General features: G+C 45.8%; 1 protein-coding gene across 1 annotated transcript in view; it reads left to right on the forward strand.

Moving 5' to 3' along the window:
* Positions 1-263: 263 nt before the first annotated feature.
* Positions 264-23,618, forward strand: part of GDPD5 (glycerophosphodiester phosphodiesterase domain containing 5) — a gene marked incomplete at its 5' end in the record, with an annotated part of 42,300 nt that continues 18,945 nt past the window's right edge. The window contains 7 exons of the mRNA XM_009866261.1: positions 264-357; positions 909-968; positions 4,440-4,538; positions 6,089-6,182; positions 9,844-9,989; positions 20,036-20,118; positions 23,305-23,455. Of these exons, the coding sequence (XP_009864563.1) occupies positions 264-357; positions 909-968; positions 4,440-4,538; positions 6,089-6,182; positions 9,844-9,989; positions 20,036-20,118; positions 23,305-23,455 (727 nt within the window). The remainder of the gene's footprint in view (positions 358-908; positions 969-4,439; positions 4,539-6,088; positions 6,183-9,843; positions 9,990-20,035; positions 20,119-23,304; positions 23,456-23,618) is intronic.

The following is a 23,618-nucleotide window of genomic DNA, read 5'->3' on the forward strand; positions in this document are numbered from 1 at the left end:
GTTTTGTTTGTTGGTTTTTTTTTTTCCTAATGAATCGTTGTTGCTGTATTTGACATAATTTCTCTTTGTAGAGTTAATTTCCCATGAGGAATCAAAGCACAAACTCTGGGTTTTATTTCAGTGACTTGTTCTCTTTGCTGCCTATCTCTCTCATCTGTACAGTGGGAATGGAAAGATCCATTTTCTAAAGTTTTGTCTAATCCTAGTGAAGTTGCTATGGTGTTGAATCTCTCCTTAATCTGGATGTCACGCTTATCTTTCAGGTTTTTATATAACCGAATGGGATATTGGAGTGACTGGTCCATTCCAATACTTGTGACAACTGCTGCTGGCTTTACATACATTACAGTGTTACTGGTGAGTTGGAAAAAAAATGCCATTTCCTAGAGGTTTGTGTGTTCATTTTTAAAAAGGGCATGAACTTCCTAGCCCACCTACAACTTGAGCGATTTTCCTTTCAGAAGTGACTTCTCTCTCTCTTTCTTTCTGTCAGCCTTAAGTTGCCTAAAATAAAAAGTGAAAAATTCATGGTCGTTGATCTCAGATGATCAAACGCAAAGATGAGAGCCCTGATACTTGTGGCACAGTTGGCCCGAGTACAAATATAGCTTTTGTTCCCATTAGGGTGGCCCAGTTTCCACTTTGGTGTGGAAATCACAAGCGTAAGGTGTTTCCACTCACCCCAGGGTGCACCTTGGGTCAAAATCTTTCCTTCCAGATCTTTGGCCTTGGAGAGGATATTTTTGTACCTGAGCCAGGTGTGGTGTCTGCTGGACCATCCTCACGCCAGCCCTGCTTTCTGCCCTGGCCTGTTTAGTTATCTTTTTGGGTAGTGATGTGTTTCAGCATGTCCTGTCACTTAAAGGTTGTGCTATGCCTATGTCTGACTCTTGATTTCCTTCTCTCAGATACTGGCATTATGTCACATAGCTGTGGGACAGCAAATGAACCTGCACTGGCTTCACAAGGTAAGTGGCTCTTCTCAGCTTGGAAGTGAGCAGCATCTCAATAAAATGGGATGTGTGAGGTCCTCGCTGTCTTTTTGGGAAGACCATAAATTGTAAATGTCTATGGTGTGTATGTCCTCATCTCAGAGAACTGAGCAGATTGTGCACTAGGATGGTCAAAGCCTGGGGACAAAAACTTTAGTGAAACGCTTTGGGGTCCCTGCTGATGGATGGCCACCTTCTGGAGACTGAGGAACACCAGGTCCTGAGAGCAGCCTGACTTTAGTCTCAGCTCAGCCTGGGTACTCCATGACGAACCTCTCTGGTGCTCCTTCCTGTGCTGAACCCAGTGCTGGGATGATGGGCTGAGCAGATGTGAAGCTTGGATGAGCTTGGAGGACCTGACTGGAAAAGCCTTGGGAGAAGATCATAGAATCATATGTAGATGTAGTTGTTAAAACTGAGGGTGTGCAACATGCAGGTTGTGTTATGCTGGAACCCAAGGAGATCCTGATGTGTATGTAAGGCAGCTTGAAAAATTCCTGTGAAAATGTAAGAGAAGATGCACATCTGATATTTGGAGTGCAGAAGGGGAAAGGGAGGGTGTGTAGCAAGCTGAAGGGAGAGGCAAAACCAAAGAAAAGGGCTTGGCAGAATTCACTTGTAACTGCCAATCTGCTATTAGGTAATTAAGGGCCAGTCCTGAATCTGCTGCTACACAGCTTCTCCTGGAATTGGTTGTTCTGCACCTGACATGGTCTTGCAGGATCAGAGCTTGAACATGTGTACCACCCTGCAGGACAGGGAGAGCGTAGACCTCCTTTTCCTCTCTTATTTCTTTCCTGCCCCTCCAGAAACTATAGAAATTATGCTTCCTTGGGATGAGGGGATGCAATGCAAAGAGAGGGTGGGGACCCTCTGACTGCTGCCAGAAAATAAATTGTAAATTCTTGAGTCTAACGTATGTTTCTTCATTGGGGGAAGTGGTATTTTTCAGACACGTTCCAGGTGGCTGGTGGGTTTGGATGAGTAAGTCCAGAAGAGGAACGTGTTGGAGATCAGTTAGCTCTTGCCTACAGAAACCCACCTTTCCTTTCCTTTTTCCGAAAAAGTCCACCTTTCATCGCAACTCAGATGCATTGCTCTGTCTGTCTCTTCCCTTCCCCACACCTCCCTCAGCTTTCAAAGAAAGTTGAGATAAGCGACTGGAATAAATTAATGTTATTCTCTGCACCCGTGCTGAATTACCTTCAAATATAGACTAAGTCGTGTGGGAAAGGCTGATGTGTGCCAACTGCACGATTCCTTCCAATTTTCTCTTGTAACCCTGCAAAAAAAGGCGCTGAGAATTGTAAGCCAAGTGGGAGATGTGCAGCGGGGAGGATAAGAAGCAATAAATTGGAGCTGATGGAAGGAGGAAGCAATGGAATGGAGATACGATTGTGTCCTGGCCCCTTCTGTGCTGCACGAAGCAGCGACAGGATGAGAGGCAATGGCTTTAAACTAGAGTAGGGTAGATTCAAGTCAGATGTTAGGAAAAGGTTCTTTACAATGAGGGTGGTGAAACCTTGGCCCAGGTTGCCCAGAGGTGGTGGAAGCCCCATCCCTGGAGACATTCAAGGTCAGGCTTGATGGGTCTCTGAGCAACCTGATCTAGTTAAAGCTGTCCCTGCTCCCTGCAGATGAGCTTTAAAGGTCCCTTCCAGCCCAACACATTCTATAATTCTATGACATCAAGGGGAATTGGGGCTGTATGGAAGAAATCTAACAAAGTCTTCTGTTGCTGCTGACTTCAGCTTTGGGGGGATATAAAAATGGGTGAAAAGTAGATTCAATCCAGGCTGTGTGCTCAAGTCGCGTTCTTGCAGGTGGTCTAGAGGTCTGACCACAGGGTGGAGGAGCAGAGCTACTACTACTGCATTTAAGGCACCGTGACAAAGTCCAGCTCTCCACCTGTTGTGTTGTGCTTTGTTAGTTCAGAGTCCTTAAGGAAGGAATCCAATGAAACAGCACGCCTTGTGACTATAGGTCACTGCAGGGATGTTTAAATAGGCAAGCAAATCCCATCCTTCCTCAGATGTGCAGAAATGGGCTGCTAAGGGTTAGCGAGTGGTTTGAACATGACCTCTTGGCTCAAGGATCCTCTTCACCTTGGGACAGCCGGAGCTCTTGGCCCCTTCTGCTGCCCCTCGTGCTTTGTTCATGTTCAGGTTGAAGGCTCAGGGTAAGATGGGGACACTGCTGTCCTATGGACACCTCTTGTGCTGCCTGTGGGCATCCTGGAGAGGAAGAGCAGGTGGGATCTGAGGCTCAGCTAAGAAATCTTGTCTTTACATAGAAAAGTGATTTCTATAAATGTTGGGAAGGTGTGTGTTGTCTTTTGCTTGTCTGAGGTATTAAGTAAATCTGAAATCAGTCTAGAGAAGTCCTGTGCTCTGTATCAGTTGACTTTTGCAGCCCCTGCAGGTTTCAGATCTAGACAGCACATGAGAGTGAGATGTAGAGCAGCAGCAGCACCCTTTGAATCTGAACAGCAGAGACTGAGATACCAGAGAGTGAGGTGGAAAATGATGAACTATTTTTTTAACAGGCAGCCTAGATTTTTAGGTCTTTGCAGGTGGAGTTATTTCAATGGCAGTTTTTGACAGTTTGAACTTTTTACCTTCAAAACAGAGGTTATGTGTTCTTTTCGACTACTGAGCTCAGACTTCTGAGTGCTTCCATATGGAGGGAGAGGGAGGCTGGGAAGAGGTGGCTGATGGACAGGGTCTTGGTCTGCCACCTTGGTTCAGCCAACTGTCTCATCTAGAGCCTCATCTCAAGCTGCAATATGTGTGATAGCTGCTCTGTCGACACAGCTTGGATGCTGACTGCCATTTCGAACTCAGGTGAAGTCACGTCCACGCACAAAGTTGTATTTGAACCATCTCTAGATCGTTGCTTAGTGATGGGGATGTGCTGCCTTGCTTGCACACATGCTCACCCTTTACTGAAGCGCAATGTTTGTTGTCTGTTGGGTGTGTTCGGGGTTTACGTCTGAACAGAAGTGTTGGACAAAGTCAACCAACCTCCTGTAGTGCTGGTGTGTCACAGGCTGCTGCAGCAGGGCCAGGACAGCCCAGGATCACCTCCTGCTGGCAGAACCCAATCTCTGTTTAAACTGATTTTGATCCAGTTTGTTGGCAAAGCAAATCACCTGATCTTTCCATACCATTGGCCACTGCTTGAAGAAAGTAAGAGACAATTCAAGAGATGATCCATGAGTGCCCTCCTGGGACTATTTAGCCAAGTGTTTTATCTCCAGTGGTGGAAAAGGGGAGGTTATGCTGGGACACCACACAGGCCCAACCTCTTTCTTTGTGGGTCCTAAGGCTTATTGTTTTAGGCCTTTTATTTTGTACAAAAGTATTTTCTCTCTCTATTTTCCATTCTGTAAAGCTCATATGATAATGAATAGGCTCCAGTGTGTAAATACTCTCATATTTGTTGCAGATTGGCCTGATGACAACCTTGATAACTACTGTGGTGACCATGTCATCCATAGCTCAGCTTTGGGACGACGAATGGGAGATGGTATTTATTTCACTGCAAGTAAGTTGTCTGCAAGGATGCTTCTTCGGGTGGGGAAAGGGGCTGGTGCAGCCACATGTCATGGACTTTGTGTCTTTGTACCGTGCAAAACGCTATGTTGATGTTTGTCACTCCCAACGCTGAAATCTTGGCAACGAGAAAAATTACAGCAAAACTCCCGTGGAGTCCTTAAGGCCACTCTATCACTTTGCCTCCATCTCCTGGGCTCTTTTCTTTAAACTTAATCCAGGACTTGGTTGCAGAGTTTGAGATGGAAAATACTGATGCTGGGTGTGACTCATTGCTGCTGGAGGGAGAGGGCAATTCCTCCTTTTGGTTTGGCTAGCAATGCTCTGGGTGTTGGTGTCCAGGCTTGAACCATCATGCTCTTCCCAGTCCTATGGGAGAAGCATTAGAGGAAAAAAATGTTTGAAACTGCTGATTTCTTGATAGAGCTGCTCTCTTTTCCTTTTCTTCCTCTTTCTCAGCAAGCCTTTCAAGACATATTTTGCCCATGAAAGGCTTGAGAGGCTTTACTGGTGATTGCTGCTGTATAACTGGGAGTATGCAAATACAGGAGGGGAAAAAATAGCACTCACACAAGTGACTAACATTTCTCAGAAGAGCTTCCCTTTTCTCGTTTTCTAGAGGTTTAGGCAGGCAACTGGAGAACAGAAGCATGACTCAGAGGATCCATCTCAAACTTTCTGTCATGGTAGTGCACTGTGGTGATGCACAGTCTAGTGTGTTCATAGAATCACAGAATGGTCTGGGTAGGCAGAGACTTTTAAAGGTCACTTAGTCCAATGCCCTTGCAGTGAGCAGGGACATCTTCAACTAGCCCAGGTTGCTCAGATCCCCATCCAACCTAACTGCTAATGTTTCCAGGGACGGGGTTTCTACCACCTCTCTGGGCAACCTGTGCCAGGGTTTCACCACCCTCATCTTAAAACATTTCTTCCCTATATCTAGTTTGAAACTACCCTTTTTCAGTTTAAAACCATTAGCCCTACAGGTCCTGCTAAAACTATTGTCCTCATCTTTCTTATAAGCCCGCTTGAAGAACTGGAAGGTGCTATAAGGTCTCCTTGGAGCCTGCTCTCCTACAGGGTGAGCAACTCCAACTCTCTCAGCCTGTCCTTGTAGCGGAGGTGCTCTGGCCTCCTGATCATCTTTGGCCTCCTCTAGACCTGCTCCAACAGGTGCCTGTCTGTCCTGTGCCGAGGACGTGATAGCACCAAGAGCCTTACTTAAATTTGTGTGGGATCTAAGGAGGTCTTTTCCAAATATCTCTGTTGTTGGGCAAGCGCTTCCTCAAGAAGGGGTTTAGATTTTTTCTGCTTGGCCTTCACCTTGGCCTGAGTGCCAAAGGGAGTGGTAGGGTCTGGAAGAAGAGATGGCCAAAACAGATGCAGGAACCTGATGTAGGAATGGGTGTGAAATCCGACTGGAAACAGAGCGGTCTGATGCACTGTGGAGCCTGCAAGATCAGACTGACGTATTTGCAAGGTGCTGAAGTGTTTGTCATCTTTTTTTTTTTTTTCTTCCTCTCCTGTTCTTGTGTCCTGCAGGCCACAGCCCCTTTCTTGCACATAGGAGCACTTGCGGCAGTCACAGCCCTGTCGTGGTTGATCGCCGGGCAGTTTGCACGAATGGAGAAAGCCAGTGAGTATCATTTGTGTCCTTTCACAGTGTTCAGGGGCTGGTGGGTGTCTGGTGGGGTGTTGGGTCCTCCCATTGGGAACCAGCTGGCAGGAGGTGGTGCTGCTCATTCCTCCTCTGGGCTCAGTTGTGTTAACAAGGTGGATGATACTCTCCTAGAGTAACCTGGGTGAAACTGGAGTGGGTGAATCTGGTCTGGGGATGCATCCAGAACCCATGGCTGCTGCTTTGTGGTTGGAAGCACACCAGAGTTTCAATGATTAGGGGGCCGGTTAGCTCAGTGGTTTGAGCACGGTGCTGACAAAAAAGACAACACCGAGGTTGCGGGTTCGATTCCCACTCGGTCCCCATGTGTTGCCTGGTCTAGTCGAGAGGTGGTGTCCCTGCCCATGACAGGGAGGTTGGAATAGATGATCTCTGAGGTCCCTTCCAGCCTAGGCCATTCTATGATTCTGTGATAAAAACATCCAGTTTTCCATCAGTCTTCTTCAGAAAACAGGAATGCACCCTCCGCAGCTAACGTGCCGTGTTCTTCTCTGGATTTTATAAGCGCTTCTCCTTTCTCCCATCTCCTCGGCTCTTGTTTACCTGCATTTCTAGGTGGATCTGGCTTTTGAAAGCCATTGTGGACTTGTTGCTTGTGATGCAGTAGCACCCAGAAGGCTCAGTGGAGATCTGGTCCCTTGATGGTTAGGTTCTTCCTTAAATGCACGTTGAGACATGGTCTAAGGGAGCAGAGTGGTGAAGGACACACTGAATCCAGCTCTCCTTATTGAGTCTTGCTCTTCTGTGCATCTCCCTTGTCCCACTTCATTGCCAGGGTCTCTCCGAGCTGTTCTTCCCTTTGTGGAATAATTTGAGCTTTCTGAGCCCTCTGAAGTGTTCTTCTTCAGGGCGTCCATGGATATTCTCAGACATTTGTGCCAGCTCCAGAAAAATTATTTTAAATTAGTATTTAACTTGCAGCAAAATTCAAGCCCTGGAAGGATTTGGCAGCACTTGTGAAAGACTTCCAAGAAATGCAACTTAAGAATGAGGAAGCAGTGTCTGAAGATGGAAAGATTTTGATATTCAGAGAGATCTTTCAAAGAAAGAATTGCTCTGCTTTAATTTATAAATATGCCAATAAAGCCCAGCCTGATTCTTCTTAAATATGTCCTAGCATGTAATTAGGCTACCAGTTGCAGGAGTATTTGTGGTTATGCCTAGAGCAGAGACTACACATACTCCTTCTGAATTCCTCTTATTTTTTCCTCTTGCCAGCTGAGTTCCCTGAATGTGGCTTTTTGTTTGTTTTCAGGAAGCCAGGAAGCTTTTTTTGCTCCTGGGTTGTGGTTTTTTTCATTTTTTTTAAGGAAAAAATTGCATTATTCCTTCATTGTTTTAGGGTCATTTTACTTGTGAAACATATCTTACCTGAAGGAGTTTACAGACTTTTTGGTGCAGATTTGATGTGGTGTTGTCAAAAATGGAAGAGAAGAACTGAAATCTCCATGAGAACCCACAGCCACGTGTAATGGGAAAATAAGATTGCGATCACTAATAATCATGTTTTGGAAATAAGTGGTGCAGCTGCAGTCACTGGTGCAACAACCCGCTCTTGTCATTTTTGACAATCTTCAACTGTCTTTTTTTAATGAGCAAATTAACATTTTTTGTTTGTTTGTTTTTGTTGTTGTTCCCGCTATGCTTTTTCCAAACCTGGAGAACAGAAGTTTCTTGAGTAGCTGCAGTGTTTTAAAAGGTAGTAGCTTGTCTTCAAAGCTTGCTCCTGAGGTCAGGTAGAAAACATTGGACTCAAAGCAGCCCTGGAAGCCTTGAGTAGCAAATGGCAGTGGGACAAACATGCTTTTCTAGGAACCCAGACTAGGCTGGAGTGGTCACTAAGAGCAGGAGGAATGGAGAAGGAATGCTTGTGTTGAAATGTTGTCATTGATGGTGTCGTGTTGGGAGATTTATCTCCTCCTTGCTTGGCCTGGGCAGACCCCAGGAGGTCTTCTTCTGTAGAGACCATCCAACCTCAAATTGACCGATATGTACTTTGCTTGTATTTCATGCATATATTTAATTTATTTTATTTAATTTTTTCTTTGCACGCGGTTGTAGCTCTCACACATGCATTGCTAGGTGAGGTCTTCATCCCTGGATCCTCAGCGTGCTCTGCGACTCATACTTGGGGCATCCTTTCCTTGCAGGTGTGCAGCCCAATGATCAAAACATTTGGAAATCTGAACCTGACCTGTTGAATCCTAAAACTGCAGCACCGGGAAGGAAAGAGACCAGGTTCTTCTCACAGCCTGAGCCTTTGCTGACCATTAGGCTGCTTTGCAAAGCTGGGTTGGTGTGTGGTGGTCCTGGAGTGAGCGAGAACTGGGTCAGGACCACGTCCTGTGTCCATCTGGAGGTTTTTGAATGCACAGCTTGAAGGCACCATATCTTTATGGGGCAGGACGCAGCGTGAGCTCACTTAGCAAGGTGCCCTTCGATTCCTTGAGTGCTCTGTGGGTGATTGACATCCAGAGAGGAGGAAAAATTAGCTGGCAGGGTTGCTAGTGTTACTTTCTGGCTTGTAGGAACATGTCTGAATGAGGCTGGAAGCACAAAGCAGTTTATGTGTGAAACCAGATCAGTTGTGGTCAGGCCCACAGCTGGGCTGTTCAGTCCTTCGCCCAAAAAAACCCCTTGCTTTCCCTATCTTGCATCCAGGGCAAATATTTGAAAGGGGGTGTTTTTGAGGATCTCCCTTGAGTTCCAAAACCATCATGAGCTTGAAAAATATATAATCATATTAAGAAAAAAATAAAAATGAAGGTTTATGCTTTAATATCTGTGTTTTCAAGTGACTCCAAATAGCTCAGGAGTTCAAAGGTGCCTGTTGTCCTTTATAAGGAATGTGCGTCTGTGGGGAACAAGGGTGTTTCTGTTGAGCTGTCAGCACCTTTGAAAGATTCTCAGATACTGTGGATTTTGTGGGAAGTCACTGGGAGTCAGAGGTGGGAGGATGAGGCATGGCATGGAAGGCAGGAGTGCCCCAAGCGCTGCAGCCAGCCCCCTCTGGGCTACATTTGTCAGTCCTGTAACACCATTAGGACTCAAAGATTTATTTAAATGCGTCCAACTCGATTGTTTAAAATGTTATTGCAAATTAGCTCGCTTCTGACTGGCACGAATCCCAAGGCAGGAGCAATTTAAGCGGCGTTACCCTGGCTGAGATGGATGGTGTGGGTGAGCCACCAACGTGAGCCAACACAAGTGATGTGAACCCAAGTGATATTAAATGCATCGACACGGGGCCGTGACTTAGCTGTAGATGTGTTTAACTGGTGATCTGTTTGTGCCATCAGGCAGGGCAAAATTTAGTGCTATCCCACCCAATGGGCTGGATATCAGCAACATTTTGGGCTAAATTGCTGGGACTTTAAGCAACTCTCTTAACTTTTTGTTTCCCTATTACAAAATGAAGTGAAAACTTCCCCCAGGACTTGATTATCTCTATTTTTAAAATCAGAGTATGTTTTTCCCTAAACACAGAGATCTGCTGTTGTACTGTAGACCACCCTCTCCTCTGAGGAAGATGAAGATGTCTTGACTTTGCTCCTGTGGCATGAGGAGGTCAAGGCCAACATTTTCACCAGCTCCTTCCCTCTCTTTTTCTCCACCTCAGCTTCTCAGATGCTGATGTTCTCTGCGTACCTCGCAGTTGTAGTTGCACTTTACCTCGTCCCCCTCACCATCTCGTCCCCTTGCATAATGGAGAAGAAGGCTCTGGGACCAAAGCCAGCCCTTATAGGTCACCGTGGAGCACCGATGGTGAGTAGCCTCATGTTGTTAGTACTGCGTGTTGTCGAACTCTTCTGCCTGATTAAAGGATGGTGCCAGATCTGATGGTCTCCAGGCTGCTCTTTGGAGAATGTATGTATGGTAAATAAAACTTTGTGGCACCCCTCCTGGCTAGAATGACTGTGGTGGTAAATCAGTCCATGAACCCAAAGTCACACCCCAGATGCCCTTGCAAACAAAAGGGCAATCCTTCCCTTGCTCGGGGTGTTTGTGCCATTGCATTTTTCTGGCTGGTTCTGCTGTTTTTGCTCTACAGGCTTGACCCTCGAGCTGCAGCAGTAGAAGTTTGTGATTTTTATTTTTATTTTTCTCTTTAAGAGCTTGAGGCTCAGTCTTCATGCCCTTTACAGGACCTCACCAGCAGTGGTTAAACTCAGCTCTCACAGCAAGATGACTTGAATATGTGGCAATCTGGAAAAAAAATAAAACAAACAAGCTGCACTGACCCTACATGACTGCACGGTGCTCTTGCACTGCTGATCATCATGAGGCTGGGTGAGGTGATGAAACATTCCTGTCAACTGCCTCTGGCTAGACCTTGAACTCGTAGTCACATAGTTCTTTCTTCTCCAAGGTTTCTGGATGGGTCTAGGCTAAAGATGGAGCATGTTGGCTTGGGGACAGCCCTGGGCTTGGGTAGCGCTGTCCTGTGGTGTTTGGACGTAGTGCCCTGGGTCTCTAGTTTGGGTGCTTCTGTACAGAGGTCTGTTGCCCAGTTGTACCCTCATTTTTCTCCGCTGATTGACTTCAGATGAGATCGCACACTGCAGTGTAGGCATTGGCCTTCTGGATGTTTTCTTTCTTTGTTTTTTGAGGCATCCAGCAAACTTTTTTTTTGCTGATATTCAAAGCAGAAAAATGTATTGGTATAGGCTGTTGGGTATATTTGGTGGGCTGGAGCCTGCTTTGAGATCCTCTCCAAGTCCAAGAGTGTGCTCTGGGGCAGTTTGATAGGTGAGATGAAAACCTGTCATGGCACAGAATTCGTTTTCTTTGTTTTCAAAGATTTCTTTTTTTAAAGCAATCTCTTCTTTACTGTGAGGGTGCTGGAGCCCTGGCCCAGGCTGCCCAGAGAGGGTGTGGAGTCTCCTGCTCTGGAGACTTTCCAACCCGCCTGGATGCGTTCCTGTGGGGCTGCCCTGGGTGACCCTGCTCTGGCAGGGGGTGGCACTGGGGGATCTCTAGAGCTCCCTTCCAATCTTGAACATTCTATGATTCTATGAAATGCCAGCTAAATTTGCATCACTCTTTTAACTATATTGCCTCTGTGGGTGGTGGAATGAAGTTCTGGGCATAAAAAGTGCTTTTCCTTGTCCAGCTGAGTCTGTAGCAACCGTGAAGACCAGAAGAAGAAGCAGCCAAGTGAGAACCTGCTCTCTGTGTGCTTTCTCCGTGGTAGGAAATCACAAAACCTATTAGGAGATTTTATTCCTGTGGGGTTTCCAGGCCCATAGCCTTTTGAAGAAACCAAACGGTAGACAAAATCCTTCTGTCCTCCAGACTGTACTGCTTTCCATAAACCTTATCTGGAGCAAGACTTGGCCCTTTGCTTTGCTTCATGCGCTTCCTTGGAGCCAGCAAAAATACTCCTTGCAGTATGGAACAAACCTATCTGAGAAGATGGGGTGTGGAGATTTGCGATGGTTGATCAGGAGCCATGGTGGAGCACCCTTAGGGCTGCGTGTGGAGCTGTGGCCCAGGTGTTGTTCTGGGTCCCTCTCCTTCGCCATTCCCTGATACACAGAACTGCTTGCCTGTTGGCAGCAGATTGTTTGTTCTGAAGCCCACGAGAAGGAAGATCAGAGACTACCAAATGTTCCTCCAACCTCCAGGCAATAGTCTACATTTCTTGTGGTGTGTTGGCAGTAGGTTGACCCAACTGCTTTGCTGTATGTTTAGTGAGGTGGAATGGGGTTGAACCTAGATGATCTTTAAGGTCTCTTCCAACCCAAACCCTTCTATGATTCTATGAATAAGAAAGATGAGGAGCAGAGAGGGATGGTCAAAACCTTGTTCTGCTTGAAGCCAGTTGGTTTGGAAGGATCTTATCCTGATAGCTACAGGAATCTGACACCCCAAAACACGAAATAAGATTCTCTGTAAATTTTACATGTTAATATGTTAAACTTTCCAGATACTTTTGTAAGCAGGTGTCTGCTGTCTTCAATCTTCCATCTTTCATATACTTCTTGCAGAAATCTAGTTGCGTTTTGCATTCAATTGCAATAGACTTGACTGTCTTCTCCCTGTGATGGTAGATATGCCACTTAAGCCGAGGGTAAGCCAAAACAAGGGTAGAAGATAAAAGCTGGGACCAAATCTGAGATGGAAATGAGGAACTTCATGCAGTAGGAAACCAACTTCTATTGTCATTTGCTCTTTTAAAGTCTTCTCCCAAATATCTTTCCTCACCTGGTGCATCAGGTTGAGGCAGGTTGTCTTTGCTTTTGGCGTCTGAAGAAGATGCTGTCCATAATATTGAATCCTACTTGCTTTCAGGTTGTTTGTCCTAAATATACATTTCTTATAGAAATATTAGGCTCACTATGATGATCTTTGACCTCAGATTGTGGGGAAAAGTCACCCAGAGGATTAATAATAGCAAGGACTTATCTGAGCAGCCTCCATGAAGCCTGGAAACTCACCTCCCATTACTGGAACCAACAAGGCTGGTCTAAACCAATCAAACTGGTCTAAAAACAATCAGCCTAAGCATGTGGAAACCGTCCAAGCATGTCAGAGACAAGAAGAGCTCTTGATTTTAGAGCTGGAGGCTACAGATAGCATGGAAATAAATCCTTTTTGGCAAACACCCATGCAGCTGTTTTTCAGCATGCCTTAACCGTGCCGAGAAAGACCTCGTGTGGTGCTTACACCATTGAGCTCCTTCCTGCGTGTCCATCTCCATTCTGAGCACAGGCACCGTGCTGGGAGGAGCATTTTTTGGCAGTGCTGACTCACTGGCTTTGCACAACTCCGGAGTGGAAAAGTACGCATTGCTGGGACAAAGTGAGCCAGCAGTGTGCCCTTGTTGCCAAGAAGGCCAATGGCATCCTGGGCTGCAGTAAGAAGAGTGTGGCCAGTAGGTCAAGGGAGGTCACATTCTCCCTCTATTCTGCCCTGGTGAGGCCACATCCGGATACTGTGCCCAGTTCTGGGCTCCCCAGTTCAAGAGGGACAGGGAGAGAGCTCAGCACAGGGTAATGAAGATGACTGGAGCATCTCTCTTACAAGGAAAGGTTGAGAGAGCTGGGACTGTTTAGCCTGGAGAAGAGAAGGCTGAGAGGAGACCTTATCAATGTCTATAAACATCTAAAGGGTGGGTGCAGGGAGGATGGAGCCGGACTCTTTTCAGTGGGGCCCAGTGACAGGACAAGAAGCAACAGGCACAAGCTGGCACACAGGGAGTTTCATCTAAATATGAGGAAGAACTTTCCTGTGAGGGAGATGGAGCACTGGCACAAGCTGCCCTGGGGAAGTTGTGGAGTCTCCATTTTTGGAGACTTTCAAAACCCATCTGAATGCCATCCTGTGTGATGTGTGCTGGGTGATCCTGCAGGGAGTTTGGACTGGATGATCTCTAGAGGTCCCTTCCAACTCCAACAATTCTGGGATTCCGTGGAAGTGCCTTGGTGGGCAGCCAGCGTTCAGTTGCACAGATTTGCCTGTTGTGTTATCGCGTGGGAATGTTTTGCTTTGTGTCCTGGTGTTCCTGGGAAACTTCCAGAAAATACGGCCTTGCACATGTGGACTGACTTATTTGTAATGACACCCACATGTGAAGTTCCTGATATATGTTGGCATTCTCACAGAGGTGCCGTGTTGTCGTCTTGTGGTGCCAAATATTAGTGGATGCAGTGGTGAAGACTCGTGGTTGGTGTTATGGCTTATTGGGGAGCTTTCAGCTAACAAAGAAAGAACTGGTGATTTCTTGCTGTTGTTTGGATTGTTGTGTTTGTGGGTTTTTTCCTAGGTAATTTTGAGGGCCTTTATTTCATCTTATCTTAGTTGTTGGCAAAGTTTTGGTACCCATTTGGGATGACTTTTTTAAGGACTCTGAAGTGCTTTGGTCTACACTGCTTGTGTTGCTGAAATGAAGAATTTGGTGTGCTGTATACACCCACCTATAAAAAATACATCCAGTTAACCTATCTGCTGGTCCAATCGATAGTGCCAGACAATCACAATTAGCAACTTCTGTCAGACCTGGAGAAAGTCTTCTGTTCATTGAAATAAATCTACGTAAGCTTAAGTAGCCTTTCATTAAATCAAGCTTCAGCTATTTATTTTTGTGGGGTTTTTTTTATGTGCAGAACAATAATGAGGTCTCATCTCCTGTATCTAGTTATTAAATTTCTAATGGCTTTTTGCTTATGAGTTTATCCTGTTGTCCAAGGGAATCATTTAGGTTTTTTTCCTCTCTTGATTGTGTACTTTTTCCCTTCATTCCTGTCTAGTTGAGCAGTTTCCAAAAGTGCTGGATGTGAATGTACTCTAAAATCCTTAGAATTCCTAGGGATTAAAGATACATTTTACTTTTTAAACAGTGTCATTATTGCCTCATAGTGACCTGGCATCAGATAATGCTGAAATCAAGGTACTGGTAGGTCACACACTAAGTCCCACACAGGGTACTTCTAAAAGATATCTTTTTATAGCAAGTAAAATACCATTTTTTAGGTATTGCCCTAATCATGCCTTGTGGTTTTAGGCCAATTATAGGCTCATGAGGAGATTTATACTAGAGACATAAGGGAGGGAAAGTTAAAAAAAAAAAAATCAATTAAAATGATGCTCGTGTTTCCGAAAGGATGAGAAAATATCCTTAGAGCTTGTTGATGAAGCAAAGATCAAATCCTGTAGTGCAGCCCAGGGCACAGTGCCAGAGGTCTGCAGCTATGCTTTGGAACAAATTTGGTTCTTCTGTGCAAGCTTCTTCATTAGCCTTCCCAACGTACAAATGCTGCAGTGATTTTTAAAAAAAAATTTATTTTTTATTTTTTAAAGACCTGCCAAGGTGCCTTATTAGGGGGAAAATAAAGTGTAGTGACGTCCAACTGCAGGAAGGTTGCACTCCTCTAATGAGTACACTTTCATCACCTTCGTTAAGGAAGGTCCAAAGCGCTTGGCTCCACTTGAAAGCACTTGCGATTGACTTCTGGGAGCAAAAAATAGCTGAAATGAGTTCATCCATTGGTAATTTTCTAGAAATTATTTGTAGCAGGAAGAAATGAGTAGTAGTCTGCTTTTTCACGAGGGATGAGCGCATCAAACCAAGAATGAAGAGAAGGACCAGCTTCTCGAAACCCTGCACAGGGTCTGTCTCTGGCTTTCAGGGGATTTTGGCATGGTTTATACGGGACAGAGATTTTAGAGTGAAATTATAGCTTGGTGCCCCAGGGCTTCCTTCTTAAGGAATTCATTGTTCTTCTTATGAAATTGATTGTGTCCACGTGGTGGCCATGCACCTGGATTTTTTAGACAAAACGTGTCTGAAAGTGTTGTGCCAAGGAAGAAAACCTATCAAAGAGGGAGAGAGAGAAATGCAAGCAGAAAGATTATGCATTTATTTAGTTATTGCAGTTTTGCTGTAAAGCCTTAAAAAAAAAAACCAAACAAACCAAAAAACCCCCACCAAACTAAAAAGAAAACCCCAACCCAGCACTAATCTCAGCTGGTAATTTTCGTACTGGCATCTGTCCTGCTTGGATGTATCTCTGCCCTAAACATGCTGAATTTGGAGCTTCAGCTCCCTCTCTCTTGGAGGAAGACAGGCTGGCAGGATGGAAGTATCTGTTACTCGGATTCTCTCTTTTCACAAAAACCTCTCATTGTAAGGGATTTGAACTCCTGGCAGCGAGAGATTCTGCCTCCAAAGGGGTGCCAGGGGAACCTCCAGGAAAAGGCAGGGGCTGATTTCAGGGAACAGGGTTAAATTTACTTTCCTGGCTTTCTGGTTGACCTTCACTGGGTTATGTCATTGGTGTGAGTGGCTTGCTCAGTCCCCTCAAGGCTAAGATCCACTGAGAGGTTTAGACACCAGGGAGGAAAGCTTTTTGTGTTAATAGTGGACTCGTTTGGAGATGCAATTGGGTCTCCACTCTCACCTGGAGTGCTGCGTCCAGCTCTGGAGGCACATCACAAGAGAGGTCAGAATGTGCTGGAGCGTGTCCAGAGAAGGGCCACGAGGATGCTCAGAGGCTGGAGCAGCTCTCCTGTGCAGACAGACTGAGAAAGTTGGCGCTGTTCAGTCTGCAGAAAAGAAGGCTCCGAGGAGACCTTCTTGTGGCTTCCAGGATCTCAAGGGGGCTACAAGAAAGCTGAGGAGGGGCTTGTTAGGATGTCGGGCAGTGGTAGGACTAGAGGGAATGGATTGAAGCCGGAGATGGGTCGGTTCAGATGGGATGTGAGGAAGAAGTTCTTCCCCATGAGGGTGGGGAGACCCTGGCACAGGTTGCCCAGAGAGGGGGTGGCAGCCCCATCCCTGGGAGTTTTTCAGGCCAGGTTGGATGGGGCTCCTGGCCTCTAGTGGGGGATGTCCCTGCCCATGGCAGGGGGTTGGAACTGGATGTTCTTCAATGTCCCTTCCAACCCTGACAATTCTATGGTTCTGTATCTGAGTGAGTGGCTCTGGCCAGGTTAGGAGCTTACCCACCACATACTTGCCTTTCTCTGCAGGCTTCTTTTGTTTCCAAAAGCTTCTGACAAAGAAGAGGGAATCAGGCTGTCAAGTAAGAGCCTTGCGGTGTTGTTACCCATCGTAGGGCATGGTGTGACGGAGTGAGCTCCTGCTGACGTCCGTGCTCTTTGCTGATTCAGAGCAGCCAGAGATGTTCATCCATCAGAGATGCTCTTCAAGAGGATGCTCTTCGCTTCTAGTGGTGGGGTGGTGGTCAATGTCCCTTCCAACCCTGACAATTCTATGGTTCTGTATCTGAGTGAGTGGCTCTGGCCATGTCGGACCTGATGTGACAATCTGTTCTTAGGACAGTTCTAAAATGCTATTTTTTTCTGCACAGCTGCAAAACTGCATTTTTAACACACATCTGGCCAGAGTTTTGTAAGTTTATTTAACCTGAGCCTGGGGACAAGTTCCTGGGAAAAGAGTGGATGTGCCTCAGATCTGAGTGGCCACACGCAACCCTGGTGGGGTCCAGTTAAGTTTTATCCTCTTGAAGAGTGAAGCCAGGTCTGCAAGCTCTGTAGGGGCTAGAGATGAGGCAGGAGTGGGATATTCTGTTTATGTCTCTCCACAGGGTTAAGCTTGGTAGCAACCGTCTGCTGAGGATGGGACAGCTGTAGTGCACTGAGTTTTAAAGCTCAGTGAAGATCTCGGGTGTTAGCTCACTGCAGCCTGTGTTATAGCACTGCCTCTAAGATGCCTGAACATCACTCCTGCCCTTACATGGCCAAGTTTGTCCAGTCTGGCAAATAGAAATCCCATCCCCAAAAGGCTGGATTTGTATTTGGCTTTCATCTATCACCTCTGCGGGCAGTCTCAGCTCTGTCCACGTTTGCTTTTCCCAGCTGATGGAGGCTCTTGCATGTGGATTTGCCATCTCAGGTCTGTTTGGTTCTGTGTTTTCTTCTAGTGCCTCCAGCAAGGAGGGGCTGGGGCTTCCCTGTCATGTAGGTTAAAGCTTCCCCTGCATCTCAAACCAGCTGCATCTCAGGAGGACTGGTGTGTCTAAGCAAGGCAGAAGCTGAAAAGAGGCCAGAAATATTTCATTTTCATTATCAAGGAGTGGAGCCTATGCTCTCTTTGGGTTAGGATTCTGCTGTGCTGGAGTTCAGAGTTCAGGTAAGACATGAGAAGACCTTGGTCATGCTGCTCCACCTCTACAGAGGTGGAATACTGTTGCAGCCATGCTTGTTTGCCTTCGTTAGCTCCGATTCATGCAATATGAACTCTTTCTTGTGTGGGTGGGTAACAGCAGTGTTATCCTACACTTACTGAAGGGTTTTACATTGATGGCTTAGTGGAGGTTGTCCAACCTGCCCTTTCCAGTCTCCCTTAGCCTGGGAGATGATTTACAACCCATTACACTGTGCTTTTCTATTCCATGTACGTCCACAACCCTGTTAAGACTGCTTTTAGGGGTGTGAGTTCAGTTGCTGCTTGATGTGGTGTCACATCTGGAACGTTGCTTCTACCCAGCAACCCTTTCTGACAGGCTGGTGGTCTTGCATTGCCCTTTGGTTTCTCCAGCTCAGCTCTCCCTTGTTTGAAGACTACTCAATTTATTTCCTTGTCATTGCTGCGGTTTCTGAAAGCAAATATTGAGTGTTTCCCTGTAGAGAGAGGATCACCTTGCCAGTGACATCCTGAGGAAACCTGAGTTACTTGGGGAAACCTGAGATGCTGAAGGCAACTCAAAGAGATGGAACAAGTTTGGACGGGATCTTCAGACCTTTGTGGCTGCTGCTCCCTGCTGACAGCTCTGGGCATCCTGCATATTGCAAAAAAAAAAATTAAAAAAAAGCTCTTTCAGGCCGACCTTGCATGACCCAGCGCTGGGCTGTGTGAGAGGGTGTGATGAGGGTGTTGCCTCTGTGCTTGCCTAGACAAGTCAGGCTTTGATTGGGAGCTTTTTTTAGGAAGGTAACGTGCCTTTCTCTTGCCTTTGTTGAGCAAACATAAAAATGAACCAGTATCGATGCGTGGCTTAAGCCAGAGGAATTTAGGAGTGAGATAGCGGAGCTATGTGAAGGTTGTTGCTGACATTTGTTCTGATGATTTTATGCCAAAGCTTGGCTGACCTGAGCATGTAAGGTCATCAGCTTAGAAAAAAATCAAATGATTCTTGGAGACACCTTAAACTCTTGAACAGGCTTTTATACACTTGCCTGGTGCATTTAGGCCTTTGTTCTTAACTGTTCCTTTTCCCAACCCCTGAGCAATTCCTGAAAATCCTGGGTTGTTGAAAGCTCATTGTGTCTTGATGGAAACATACTGGTCCTGGAGGTGGCTGAGATGAATAGAAAAGCAGGATGTTACAGGTGCTCTAAACCTTAAAGCAAAATTGGATAAAAGAAAATTTTATTTTTAAATAGCTTTATTTTGATATGCTCATATTTTAGTGCAGAAAACCTGCCGGATTTTCTCTCCACAGCTGTCGTTTTTTTAATATTTTTTTCCCAGTCTGTCTGTTGTTGGTTTTTGGACATTTTGGGGCTAGCTATAGTGTACTTGGTTTGTAGAAAAACAAAGTATTTGTCTTTACACTATATTGTTTTTAAACCCAAATTCTGTTACCATCTGCTCCATTCAACAGGAAGGAATTTGAAAAAAAAATTTAAGTCCTTATCTGGGACAGCCATGGGGACAAATTTTCTAGGCTTAAGGATGTTTTTTTCAAATTCTTGTTAACACTAGCTAGAGCACTAGTTATTAGAGAAATCAATGGATTTTTAGACCAAGAGGTGACTTTATTGAGTGAGTAGATGTGGAAATATAGTGTGTGCTACAGAACCTGTGGTCTAGTTCTTCATGGTATGGATAATACCCTGGTTTATGGAATTTCTTCTTTCTGTAATGGCATCATAGCCCCTGGTTGCATAGAAAAACAGGAGAATGAAGAACTGTTAAGGTGGTTTAGGTGGTTCTAGATATAACTAGTGAAAGGAAAATTGCTATCACTTTAACAATCACTTGCTGGATGTCTTCAGCAAGCTACTGAATGGAGGACCACACTGGTGAGCTAATCCCTTGTACACTGGTTTTGCACCAGATCTCAGGTGAGTTGAGTTTCTGGCATTGAAGACCACGATAACTCTGCTTTGAACTCTGTCCTGTGTGTGAAAGACCATCAGTGGAGGCAAACGCATTGGTCATCTCCAGACTTCAGTAAGATGCAATTCTTTCTGGGGGTCACTGGTATGCCAGTGGAACTGGTTGGCGCGTAATCCGCAAAACAAGATTGTTTTGCCTCCTTAATATCTCTAAACCTCACAAACACCATTTTGCGAATGTTTCCACTTATTGCTAATCTCTCGTTGCTCTTTTTCCCCCGTAGCTGGCACCAGAAAACACTCTGATGTCCTTCCAGAAGGCGGTGGAGCAGAAGATGTACGGAGTCCAAGCTGATGTTGTACTGAGGTAAGCCAGTGTGCTGGCTGGTCTGAGGCTTTCTCTGTCTTGGAAGGTCCAAACCATGTTGATGGGTCTTTCCTATCTGATGTGTGACTTGTTGTTACTGCTCTTTCCCATTGAAAAGGGCTCTTGCGGTGCATGTGTCTGACAACTCTGAGCTGTCTCCATTTGTAATGCACAGGGGCTACTCATTGTTCCACTGAGATGATGATTAATGGTGAAGTTGGAACTTGGATACCCTGATCATGAAACTAATCTTCATTTGCAGGAAGACTCTAGTTTATCCTTGAGCTTACCTTATTGCTGTGAAACACAGCACCTGGTTTCTAGCCTGGCTTGAAGTCAGCTGGCCTTGGCACAAGACACAATTTCCTCTCCACTGGGGAGTGGAAGGTCATTGTGGAAGGGTGAAGTATGAATCGGGATGTATGCTTGTTCTTTCCAAAATCAGTTTGTTAACTGTTGTGAAAGGACAACTGCTTGGCTGTTCAGACTCGCAGGCGAGCACTCGGCTCATGTGGCTGAATCAATTGCTTCCATTAGCACTGGCCAAGGAGAGAGGTGGACTTTTTTGGAGGAGGACAGATGGAAAAACTCCAAGAGCTTTCCGTGTTGCTGCTCATCAGCCATCCCAGAGGAGCAGTCCAAGCTTAAACAAAGCAGTCCAAGCTCAGACAATGTCCTTGATGGCCCAATTAACCGAGTCTCTCTTTAGGAGACCCAAGTGTCTTTATGAAAAGAGTACTCCAGTGACTTTCAGACCAAAACGTGAGCCTTCGATATGGCTGGCAGCATCTCTGGGGAGAGTTTGTGACAGAACACTCCTTGCTGTCCTTATCCTTCTGAGAAGATAGATATTAGGAAAGGATAGATATCAGGTTAGATGTTAGGAAGAATCTCTATACTAAAAGGGTTGTCAGGCATTGGAACAGGCTGCCCAGGGAGGAGGTTGAGTCACCGTCCCTGGAGGTACTTAAGAGACAGATGGACATAGCATTGGGGGGAATTGTTTAGTAGGTTGATAGGGCTGGGTTGGACTCAATCTTCTAGGTCTCTTCCAGCTGACACGATTCTATGATTCTAAAGATGCTCTTCATGAGGCTGGATGGGTCCACTCAATCCAGGACCACCCCTCTGGGGATGTTTCCATGTTCTTCTAGGCACATATCAGCCGTGGGTAGGCTACTTGGACATACACTCAGACCCATCACACCCTGCTCCCTACCCAATGCAGAACCCAAACTGGGTGGCCCTGGTTATAAAGGCAGCACTGGTCATCACAGAATCATAGAATGTTGAGGGTTGGAAGGGACCTCTAGTGATCATTCAGTCCAACCCCCTGCCAGAGCAGGGTCACCCAGGGCAGCCACGCAGTAACGTGTCCAGGCGGCTTGGAAAGTCTCCAGAGCAGGAGACTCCACACCCTTCTCTGGGCAGCCTGGGCCAGGGCTCCGGCACCCGCACAGCCAACAAGTTTCTCCTCACGTTGAGCTGGAACTTCCCATGGTCTAACTCAAACCCATTATTCCTTGTTCCATTGCTGGGCACCACTGAGCAGAGATTGTCCCCTTCCCCTTGACTCCCACCCCTCAGATATTTCTATACATTAGTAACATCCTGCTGATACAGCAGCGGGAGCATAGTATCGCCGCGTGTTCCTCTCTCATATTCTACCTCCTCCCACGTCTCACCCTCTGAGCTCCAATTTCTGTCTCTGAATTATTTTTTTCAAACCTGTGCCTGCTAATATGTTGTGGTTAGCCTTGGGTCGTGCTGAGTGACTCCGTGTGGCGAAGGATTAGACGAGACGGAGCGAATGTTAAATGCTTCGCAGGGTTTCCACGCTGTGGCTAAGGCTTAGCAGTATCTGCTGATGCTCTACTATGAGGTGTTAAAACTTGAGTTCCTATCTCCCTTAAACACTCCACACTCTAAATTCTGCAGTTGCTTAGTGTCTTTTTTTTTTTTTTTTACTGTATTTATTAAAAGACCTTCTGATTGCGGCAGCGCGGTGTGCTGCTGAGCATGGGATTGCTGTGTCAGCGTGTCGCTTTGGGTTGGGGGGAAGTCATTGGCACAGTGCATGCTAGAAATAGCAAATAAAGATGCCAGTGACCTTTGTGATAAGGGACTTCTGCAGCAATGGTAAAGCTGAGGCAGCATTTGCTCCATCATTTAAAATTGGTTCTTGTTTTCCCTCCAGCTCTGGGAGTTAGTGCTCTGGATTGTCTCCTAATTTAAATGGGTTTTTGTATTTTAACCCCATCTCCTTTCCAGACCTTATCTAAGTTTCTCATTATGAAGATGGGCCCCTTGCTTTGGAAAATGTCATCACAGTCAGGCTGACTGCCCTGGGTTTATCTTGATTTCCGAATGCAGGCAACTGTCCACCTGCCCTTGATAGAAACCATCGCTGCACTGTGTGGTGTTACCACACATCCAGTCACAGAAAATTGGGTGGAACATAATTTAAAGAGCTTTTTGGGCTTCCCAAAACCATTGTTTTGTAGTATCTAGGTGGCTAAAAAAACACAGGGCACACATTTGGCTCTTTAGTTTCATCTAAGAGGTGTGTTTTGTCTAAGGTCCATAAACTTAATAACTCATGTGAGCATGGCTGTTTCCTGAATCCAATGTGCAACCGGAAAAGGCAATTTAAAAGCACTTTTGGTACCTTGGAACCCTTGCATCTTGCTGAAAGCCTGTGACCATTAAGGTCTCATACAGCCTGAGAGCTTTTGAAAATCTCACTCATCATCTACTGTTAACAATTTGAGAATAGTTTGTGTGTGTGAATGTAGGGTAGGGAAAACCTCTGATATTGCTGGGAGCTACAGACACTGCGGAAAGCTTTGGTTAATGTGAACATTTCAGGGTGGATGTTCTTGTCCACCTGAATTTGGCCCTCTCTACATTTTTAAGGAGGGTAGTGGGGAGGAGGGAGGGATGGATAGGATTATGTCAGCTTTTGAGTGACTGCAAACATCTAATGGGTATCCAAGAGGCTTTTTCCTCTGGGTACATCTCATTTTGACTCGTCTTGGGGATGCTGGGAACATGTTAAACTGGTCAGGGTCTTCTCAATGATTTTGATTTGAAGCCATGAGAGAGGCTGGAGTGGGAACAGGTATTTTTCTAGTTCTGTGTACATGGTTGTGCACCTGTAACAGCAGCCTCTCACTGTCTTTGCAGCTATGATGGAGTGCCATTTCTGATGCACGACAAGACACTCAGGAGAACGACAAATGTGGATGAAGTGTTTCCAGAACGGGCTTATGAGCACTCCTCCATGTTCAACTGGACCGACCTGGAAAAGCTCAATGCTGGAGAGTGGTTCTTAAAAGTGCGTACAGCCATGGAGAGGGTGTCCTCGAGCCATGGGGTGAAACCTTCTTTGAGGTGGAAAGATTGTAGATCCATCTCATTGGTGGAGTGATCTGAAGTGCAGCTAGACCAAAGACCACATTTAGTTCTGTCCTCTACTAAACTTAGACCTGGTCTGAAAG

The sequence above is a fragment of the Apaloderma vittatum genome, unplaced genomic scaffold (assembly GCF_000703405.1).
Source record: "Apaloderma vittatum isolate BGI_N311 unplaced genomic scaffold, ASM70340v1 scaffold11873, whole genome shotgun sequence".
NCBI classification, from domain to species: domain Eukaryota; kingdom Metazoa; phylum Chordata; class Aves; order Trogoniformes; family Trogonidae; genus Apaloderma; species Apaloderma vittatum.